Here is a 9,687-nt window from a genome sequence, read left to right on the forward strand (position 1 = left end):
AGCCAGCTGTCCTGCCCGCCAGCGCCGGTTCCGTGCCCCACGCCCCTCCGCACCTCTGACCGGCTGGCCTCGGGGTGTCCCGTCCGTCTCCCCGCCCCTCGGGGCACGTGTGCAGGGCTCGCGCATGGAGACAGCAGCTGTCCAGCTGTGGGGACATGGAGCTTCCGCAGGGAGGGCCCTGTGGCCTCTGTGGCCTATTCAGCTGGATGACCAGGACGGCAGCTACTTCCTGTGGGGCTGTGATGTCCTTGTCTTTGAAGTGGGGGTCCTGGCAGCTCCTGCCTCAGTCTCCCTGGTCAGTACTGCGTTGAGTGGTACAGGGAGGAGCCGGGCCCCTTCCCTTGCTCAGGGCCTGACACTTCATCTCCCAGACTCACCACCTCCCCTCCCACTGGGCTGTGGCTGCTTCTTGGTGGCCCAGATCAGATGACAAGGACCTCAGCTCAGAGCTCTTCCCTCTGTCTGGGGTTCTGCACTGGTGATGCTGCCGGTGGCGGTGAGGGCGGTGATGGTGACAGTCCTGAAGACGGTGACAGCGGTGGTGGCAGTGAGGAATCTGGCGGTGATGGCGGCAGTGGTAATAGAGGTGGCAGCCCTAGGGAAGTGGCTAAGAGAACAGACCTGGAACCACATGGCCTGGGTTTCAGATTATTGTTTATTAGGTGATTGTGGGCAAGTCACTTCACCACTCTGGGTCTCCGTCTCCCTAACTGTGAAATGGGGGTCGTGAGAGACACCCGTCTTGGGGTCGGTAGGTCCTCGGTGAACCGCTGCGTGTAAGGGCTTAGCCCGGGGCTTGGCTGGTCATTGCCGCCCAGCCGGCTGCTACCCCTGTCCTGCTTACCTCCCTGCAAGGGGCCCAGGGGGGAGGCCCTCTGCTCAGAGTCACAGAGCTGGCACTCGGAGGTGGGACGGAAACCCCGGCTTGGCGGACCTGCGCCATTACCACCGGGTAGCCTGGCCCCAAGTCTGACCCGGAGTGGGCAGGACGTGAGGAGAGCTGCGCGTGCCCAAGACCTGGCCCCCGGCTCCGTTGCCTCACCCCGCAGCGGCCCGAACAGAGCGGATAGAAGGCCAGAGCACAGCAGAGCGGGAGGGTTGGGCTCAGGCCACCCAAAGGTGCAGGCTGGGACCTGCAGGGCCAGGAGAGGACACCCCCACTTCCAGGCCTCAGCCCTCTCCGCCTGGCGAGGAGGGACCCTGCCCCCTTCCCCTGAAGGCAGACAGCATCCCTGTGTACAGGCTGCGGGGTCGGCATCCTTGGCTCCGCCGTCTCACGGAGGATGCGACCAGGGTGGCACGTCACGGTGCCGTGGGCTGTCGGCGAGCACGCCAGGATCCGCACGTGTGTCTGCCTCTGAGCGGACCCGCCCGGGGCCCCTGGCCGGCTGCCCTGGGCCGGGGTGTGACGAGCACTGGGTGTCCCTCCCTGCAGGGGCCCTGACGAGGATGGGGAGGAGGAGGCGGCCCCCGGGCCGAGGCAGACGCACGACAGCCTGTACCGCGTGCACATGCCCAGCCTGTACAGCTGCGGGAGCAGCTATGGCAGTGAGACCAGCCTCCCGGCTGCGGCGCACACCGTCAGCAACGCCCCCGTCACCGAGTACATGTGAGCCGTGCTGGAGCTGGGGCGGGGGGAGGCAGACCCAGGCACGTCTGCTGCAGTGAGAAGCTGGTCGGTGGGGTGGGGGCTGGAGCAGGAGCTGCCCTGGCCTCTGGCGGGGTGGTCCTGGCAAGCCTGGGTGGTGGCCGCAGTGAGGCCACTCTCTCAGAGAGAGGCTGTAGGGAGGGTGTGGGGATGCCCGGGGTGAGGCCAGGGGCCAGCCTCGTGGTGAGGGGCCCCTTTGGGCAGGGGTGGGCCACCTAGGGCCGCCCAGAGCTCTCAGCTACTCTGCCAGTGGGCCGCACGTAGGCTGGTGATAAGAAGGCCCAGGGTCGAGCAGGGTGGGCACTGGGTCTGCCCTGGGGCGGCCTTGGACGGGCCCTGGGCCTGCCGAGGACGTCGCTCACAGCCCCCTCTCCTCACACTGCAGGAGCCAGAATGCCAACTTCCAGAACCCCCGCTGTGAGAACACCCCCCTCATCGGGCGCGAGTCCCCCCCGCCCTCAGTAAGTCTTAGGGGTACGGGGGGTGCCGGGGAGGGCTGTGCGCCTCCAGTGCTGGGGGGAGGGCTCTCCGGTGGGCGTCTGGCCTGAGGAGACAGTGCCTAGTGGGCCCCAGGCTGGCCTGGAGGTACGTTGGGGCCCAAGTGGGCTGGGGCCACCTGCTTGGCTTCAAGGGGTCCTGGCTTCTCTTTTCCCGGTCTAGTCCACTTTCCTTTCATTTCTTTCATTGACTTCCTGAGCTCAGAATAGGACCCAGCCTCTAGCTCTTCCAGCCAGTGTCCCCTCTGTGCTCAGGAATGAGACAGAAAATAGGGGGGACAGAGCAGTTTGGTGCCAAAGAGAAGGAGCTTGCCGACTGAAAGGGGCCCTGGTGGCCTTCCTGGACGTGGTGGCCTGCAAAGGACAGGGCCAGAGAAGCTGAAGGCCACCCGTCTTGAGAAGCGTGCCTGTGTAGTGGCCCTGGGGTGCCCATGGCCCGGACCAGAGTCTGTGTGGCGCCCAAGCCACCCGTCATGCCCCAGCAGCCGTTTCCAGTGGCCCTCCGCTCCGGCTCCCCCACAGCCTGGTATTCAGGCCGCCTTCTCTTTCTCTCTCTCTCCTCCACCCCCCCACCCTGGGCCCTCCTAGCGCTATCTGGCGGCCCTGGACTCTGGCAGCCACGCAGGCTGGCAGTTTAAGCCCATGGATAGTGGCCGAACGCTGTGGTGGCCCTGCCCTCAGAGTGACAGGTACTGACCTGCCCCAGGTGGCCCGCACCGCCTGCCTGTCACGCCTCTGTGCCTCATGCTCTCCTCTCACGGCTGCCCCCTTGCCAGGGCCAGCCTCGGGCCTGTGTCTCTGCTCAGCCCTTGGCCCCCGCTGGGCCAGCTCTGGGCCATGACGAGCTTGTCCGTCCCTAGCCCAGCCAGAGACCTCATGCTGGCCTTGGGCCCATGACGCTCCCATCCAGCGCAGTGCCCCCCCCCACCCCCGGCCCAGCTGCAGGCGATCCCGTCTTGTCCCTTTCCAGCAAGGAGACCATCTCCGCAGGCCCGAGGGTGCACCTGCCCCTGGTGCCCGGCTCTGTGCACTCGCGCCATCCTGGCCAGTGGGCCTAGCCCTGGAGGCGTCTCCCCGCATGTTCGGAAGCACATACAGGTGCACGCAGACAAGCCGTCCCCCCACATCCGCGTGTGCGTGCTTGGGCTCCTTCAGGCTCTGGGGTGCTGCCCTGCCCCCTGCTGCGTGTCCGGGCAATGACATGGCTTCCAGGTGCCCACGGCGCCTCCCTCCCAGTGTAGTGGCTGACCCGGGCACTCACAACCTTCTTTTCCCCCAGGAGCTCCAGGAGGGCTATCAGGGCCCGGGAATAGTGACCCTCCTCGTCTGGGGACACTGGTGTGGGGCCTCAGGTTGGGGTCATCCTGCCAATCTCCCCACCTCTGGTGACACTTGGCACATGCCTGGGCCTTTGCCCACACCCCCTCAGGCCTGTGGCTGTAGCACACGCCTCCTCCACATGTGTGCATCGCGAGGACACCCGCACACACGTGTGCACTGAGCACCTCATGCTTCGGGTTGGATGAGGGTAGAGAGGTTGTGCCGTCCGTGCACCCCCACCGTGCCCCCAGCTGCTTCCGTTCTAGTGTCCGGGAGCTGGGAGGAGCCCACACTTTGTTCCCAGCCCAAGCAGGCAACAGCATCCCCCAGCTCGAGGGGCTTGTGCAACTTTCTGTGTCCCTCTTTCCCCGAGGTGATGGGGCAGAGTGGCTGTGGGGTCTCCTGGTTCCGGGGGTTGTGGGCCATTGGGAAACCCCCTGACCCTTTCTCAAACCCAGCCTGACTCTGCCTTTGCACGATGCTCTCCTCCTGGCTCCTCGATCAGGATCCCGCTGGGGGAGGAGGCCTTCCCATGTCCCCCAAGCCAGGCCCTTGAGGGCAGCCTGCGTGTGGCATGGAGGTCCTGGGCATGTGGGGTGCAGCTGTGCAGCCTCACAACGCTGGCCCTTTGTGGGGCAGGGCTCTGTCTGGCTGGGTGCCCAAATGCCTGAGCACACTCTCATCACCGGAAGAGGAAGAGGAGGCCGGCTGGTCCCCGTCCTGAGCCTGGGGCACGGAGGCTGGCCCTCTGCTCGTGGAGCCAGCCGGCCACTCTGGAGCCCCTCTGCCGGGGCCCTGCCAGCCACGCCACCACCGTCCCGTCCTGCCCGCAGCAGTGCTTCTCGCTCAGCTCACCAAGGCCCACGCCGCTGTGCCCAGCGCCCCGCTGACCCCTCTCCCCACCTTGTCTCCCTCCAGTACACCTCCAGCATGAGAGCCAAATACCTCGCCACCAGCCAGCCTCGCCCCGACTCCAGCGGCAGCGGCCACTAGACAGCCCTGGCCGGCCCGCCGCACACGTGCCAATCGCCTGCTCCTCCCCGTGCCAGCACTGCTGCGTCCACCCGCAACCACCCGCCGGACCCGCCACACGGCCGCTCGCCCCTCCCCTCCCCTTCCCGCAGGGGCGCGGAGACACACCTGGACGCAGGAGCGGCGCCACCAACAGGGGGCCCTCCAGCCCCACCCCCATGCTCCTCTGCCTCTGAGGAGGGGGTTTCACGGAACCCGGCTCTGGGCCGGCCTCGGTGCTGTGTCCTGACGCTTACTCTGCACCAGGTCAACCCGTGGACCCCCATCTTCTCCTCGGCTCGCGCCCCAGCCTGCTCTTTCCCTCCTGCAGCTCTGATGCTTCTGCCGCGCCCTCCAGGCTTCTTTGCGTCCCTTCTTGCGTTCACAGGCCATGCGGTGCCCACTCTGGGCTCCCTCTGGGCCGGCGGCTGGAGGGGCCTCGGCGTGTTCTCCCAGGCAGTTCCTCCTCCTCTCCACCCGACCAAAGGCCCCTCCTGCCAGTTGCCAGAAGCCTCCTGCCCAGCCCACTCTCTCCCCCAGCACCCACCCTGCCCGGGGAGCCCAGCCCTCTGCAGCGGCCAGAGGATGGCAGGTGCCACGCCGAGTCCAGGCTGCTCGCCCAGTCCTGGCCACCTTCTTGGTGCCAAACCCCTTCTCCTGCCCCAAGACTGGGCAGCTCGTCTGGTTCATTTTTGCACTAACCACATTTGTCATCCTAGGGCAGGCGGGGCTGCCAGCCGAGCAGCGCACTCCCTTCGCCGTTCCCTCTCTGTCCAGGCGCAGCGTCCCAGGCCCAGCCTTGGGACTGGACCCGAGCTGTGGCTGTGAATGTGCCCTCGGCCCCTGCTGCCCCCCCTTGGGACTAACCACTAACCTCACCCAGCCTCTGTGTGCACCTCTGGTCAACCTAGAGCCAGCGAGTGTCACCCCGAGTCTAGGCCAGAGATGAGGCCTAGGGTAGCCGGCTGGGAGTTGGGCTGGAGTAGCCGTTTCTTCTTGGGGTGCTGCTGGGGAAGGGCTGTAGATGGACAGGCAGCCTGAGAGCCTGGAAAGCCGTCCCTGGGCAGGTGCTGCCCCAGGACAACTGTGTCCTCGGGAACGAGTGTCCCTTGGGCTGTAGGACTGTGGTCTGTGCAGACTCAGTCTCCCTACCTGTGAAGTGGGAACAAGGCTTCCCCTAAGGTGCTTTGGCTTCAGTGTACAATGTGTGCTGTTTCCTGCCGTGGAGGGTGTGCCCCCCCCTACTCAGGATGGGAAGCCCCCCCTGCCAGTCTCAGCCTTGGCCTAGCCAACCTGAGACAGAGAGGCTCTGGCCTGTGTGTCCGGCCCAGGCCAGGGTCCTGCAGTGGGAGGCAGGCAGCTGGCCAAGCTGCTTACTGGCATGTGGGCTCTCCCTTCCAGAGCCGGGTCAGTGTCCTTCCCTGGGACAGGTCTGGGGACATGCCACCCGCCTTTCCTCCACAATCCTATCTCTGTGCTGGTGTCTGGGACCAAAAGGGCGGGTGGACTGGGGGCCAGGCTGCCTCTGCCCCGGGAAAGGAGGGGAGTGAGCAGGCAAACACAAGATGCCCCAGGTGGGTCTGGGTCCCTGAGCCTTGCATCTGAGCCCATGGGCCCAGCCCAAACCTCACTGCAGGGCCGCTGTGCTCCAGGCCCCACCTGGCCGTCGCTCTGGGCTTCCACTGCAGACCGGCCCAGTTTTTCCTCTGGGCTCCTCCAGCGGTGAGAGCATTGCCGGCCCAGCGTCAGGAGGGAGGCCCTGGCCATTCTGCCTGGGTGCCTGCTGTGTGCTCGGCCCCTGCTCAGAAGCACAACGGCTGACCGCGGCCCTGGGAGGCCGCCCACAATGTGAATGTACATAACATGGAGGCGGGCGCTGCCCGGACAGGCTGTGGACCTCGGCTGTCCGGGGAGCTCCCCCGTGCGTCGTGTGCGTGTGTGCCTGCCCCGTCTGTGACTTCATCCACTTCCTTCTCCTCACCGAGGTTGAATAAAGGAAAAGGAGAATCATCAAAAGGGGTTCAGACCCCGGCCTCAGTCTGTGGAGGGGAGCAGGTGTTGCCATTGGTTTTCTTTCTGTTCTGAGTTTTCAGGGTCCCCTTCTTAACCAGTCCCCATCCCAGTGACCTCTCCACATCCCTTCCCAGCCTTGGTCCCCACAGGCCCTGCAGCACCTGCGGGGGGGTGGGGGGCTCGACAAAGTGGGTGGAAGGTGGGAGGGAGGCGCCCCCCGGGGTCTTGAAGCCCCACAGGGTCCAGTTGGCTCCCACGCCCCCACAGGCTGGGCAAACCGGCAGGGTCCGACTGGGACATCTGGCCCACAGGACCCCTGCCGTGTCCACCCACCCCATCTCACTATGCAATCCCAGCCCAAGCACCATTCTCTCCCTAGCCCGGACCCCTGACCAGCCCCCTGTGGGAGGCCAGCAGGTAGCCTCCCTGGGCTCCAGTTGGGGGGCGGTTGCAGGGGCCGACACCTTTGGGGCTTTTTTGACCGAAATGGTTGTGCGCTGTACCACTTCCTTATACACAACATGCCACTCAATATAATTTTGTTAAGACTCTGACCCTCCCAGTTCCCCTCCCGGCCCTTGCACCCCACCCCCACAGTGTGATTTAGGGCCCTAAGCGGGAAGGGGGAACTGAGGTCCAAACCCCTCGGCATCTTCCTATGGCATCTTCCTCCAACCTCCCTAGGGCCATGGCCGTATGTGCTGTCGCTGTGTTTTTTATTTTTATTTTATTTTCGTTTTTTGTTTGTTTTTTAACTGGGTTTGGGGTTTGATTTTTGTTTCTTTGGGGCTTTATTTTCTTGGCAGATAACTAAAAATCTCGTCAATGTAATTTCTGTGGTTTCTATTCAGCTTGGGTTTCATGTTTTAAAATAAACAAATTTTAAAAAACAGGGCTCTTTTCCTGCCTTGATTTGGCTCCTGCCGGGTCCTGTGGGCAGTGTGGTCGCGTGCTGGGTAGCTGAGAGACCCCCGCCCCAAGGTGGGGGGAGGCCCAGTTCGCCAGAGGGGGTGGGGTTAGAAGGGGGGAACCTACCAGAGAGTCCCGGGGCGGGGGTGGTTGGGTTGCGGGATGGGCCAAAGCGGTCGTCTTGACATTCTAAAGGCCTCTCTTTGCGGTCCGGACATGCCCTGGAGCGGCCGGGGATGCCCGTGCGGAGTGCCCTTCGGCCGCCTGGGGAGCGGACAGGCCTGGCCCTGGGCAAGAGTGTTGGAGGCAGCCAGGTCGGAGCAACGGCAGGTGCCGGGGAGGAGCGTGTCCTGGGCCCCTGCTGTGGGTGCACCTCCAGTCACTGGCCTCCCCAGGTGGGATGGTGGCGGGGAAAGGAGGGAAGGAGACCCGGCGTGCGCTGGGAGGCCGGCAGGGCCCCTCCCGCAACCAACCTCGCACCCAGTTGCCCACCCAAAGAGAGGACCAAGGTGTCTACTCGCCCTGCAGCAGCCCAGCCAATGAGAAGCCGCCTCTCGGGTGTCCTCCAATGGGCTCCCGTCGGGGACAGCCCCCCCCCCCGCCCCGCCCTATATAAGCAGGCTCCGCCCCTTGGCTCTCAGAGTGTTTGCTGTTCCGGCGCAGGTGTGGGTCCTCGTTGCGGTGTCCACCCCAGCGAGCTCGCTTCGCCTCTGGGAAAACCGGCTGCTTTATTTTTAAGGTTAGCAGTCATTCTTGTCTTCATCTGAGGAATGGACTCTGGAAGGCGCCACATGATCCCGTGCGGAGCTCTGGAGGGTTGCTGGTGAGCTCACTTCCCTCACAGGGGACGCGGAGCCCCGTGGAACTGGGAGGACGCGCCCTTTGACCAGGAAAGCCTGGGTCTCCCACGCCCGGGGCCCAGGCGGCCGAGGCCCCTGCAGGGCCCCGTGGAAGGCACAAGGCTCCGGCGGCGTTGCTGTGAGCGCAGGGGTTGGGAAGGGGCGCTCTGGGCTAGAGCACACACCTGCGGCCCAGGGTCCCCAGCTCCTGACCTGACCGGCTCTGGGGGCAGGGGTCCCAGAACTGGTCAGCCCTGAAGAGCGGACGCTGAGTGCCGAGGGGTGAAGACATCGGAGGCTTCTAGGGTGCCGGGTAGTAAGGAGAGTGAACTGGGGACGTGGGGCCAAGGAACCCAAAAGGCAGGAGAGCCCCAGGAGGGAAGGAACCCAGGCACTCCCACCCTTCTTGGACCTCAATTTCCCTGTCAGGGAGGGCACAGTGACATCCTAGTTCTAGAAGTGGCCCCATTCCTCAGTTCACAGCCCCTCCATCTTCCTGACCTTCCCACCTCACTCTCCTAAGAACCTCTGTGATTGCACTGGACCCACCTGGATAGTCCAGGCTAATAATCTTCCTGTCTCGTGGTTCTTCATTTACTCACATCTACAAGTCCCCTTTACCATGAAGGTGACCTATTCATCGGTTGGGGAGGTGAAGATGTGAATATCTTCGGGGGTTACTCTTTTGGCCCACAAGGGAAGCAGGTCTTGATATCTGGGTAGAGAAAATAGCCAGTGCAAAGGTCCTGAGGCAGATACATGCCTGGTGTGTTCACGCAAGGAAGTGAGGGTCGCTGGAATAGACAGCAGAGAAGAGTGGTCTGAGAGGAAGCAGAGGACTAAGGATCCCAAAGGGCCTGTGGGTCTCATAAGGACTGGGAGACTGCTCTGTGAGAGGCAGGAACCGTGGGGCCTCTGAGCGGACTGACAGCCCCTCACCTTTGTTTTAGCAGGATGGCCCTAGCTGGTGAGTCGGGAAGGGAGCCAGGGCAGAAGCAGGAGAGCAGATAGGGGGCCTGGGCCCTGATGCAGGCTAGAGCTGAGGGTAGCCCAGGCATGGTGCCGGCCAGCCGAGGAGTGGTGACCCCGGGTTTTGGAAGAAATGCCATCAGCGCTTCCTGGCACACTGTATGGGGGTGTGGGGTTTGCCTGGGGCTGTGGGGGGTGGGAGGGTCTGTTGTCATAAACGGAGATTGGCAGCTGGGGAGGGAGCAGGTTTGGGATCAGGGGGTCAGTGGTCCGCTCTTGGACATGTTGAGCCTAAGATGTCTTTTGGACAAGAGTGTCTAGGACCAAGGGTGGTGTTCTTGAGACCAAGAAGGGTGGGACCCAGGTCACAGTGGGGGTGGGGGCTGCCATAGACAGGAGTGTGACCCCCCTGCTGGCCTAGTGGTCAGAGCATTTGGGCAGCCGTGGGTGGGGGTTGTCTCAGGAGTTATGGAGGCCAGAG

The 9,687-nt window shown here is 64.1% G+C and overlaps 1 protein-coding gene across 1 annotated transcript in view; it reads left to right on the forward strand.

The window, feature by feature from the left end:
• Positions 1-7,247, forward strand: part of LOC111145618 (tweety family member 3) — a 28,609-nt gene extending 21,362 nt beyond the window's left edge. The window contains exons 12-14 of the mRNA XM_022500644.1: positions 1,436-1,609; positions 2,034-2,109; positions 4,384-7,247. Of these exons, the coding sequence (XP_022356352.1) occupies positions 1,436-1,609; positions 2,034-2,109; positions 4,384-4,458 (325 nt within the window). The 3' untranslated portion in view covers positions 4,459-7,247. The remainder of the gene's footprint in view (positions 1-1,435; positions 1,610-2,033; positions 2,110-4,383) is intronic.
• The last annotated feature ends 2,440 nt before the right edge of the window (positions 7,248-9,687 follow it).

Source organism: Enhydra lutris, unplaced genomic scaffold (genome assembly GCF_002288905.1).
Source record: "Enhydra lutris kenyoni isolate GAN:26980312 unplaced genomic scaffold, ASM228890v2 scaffoldscaffold13, whole genome shotgun sequence".
NCBI classification, from domain to species: Eukaryota; Metazoa; Chordata; class Mammalia; order Carnivora; family Mustelidae; genus Enhydra; species Enhydra lutris.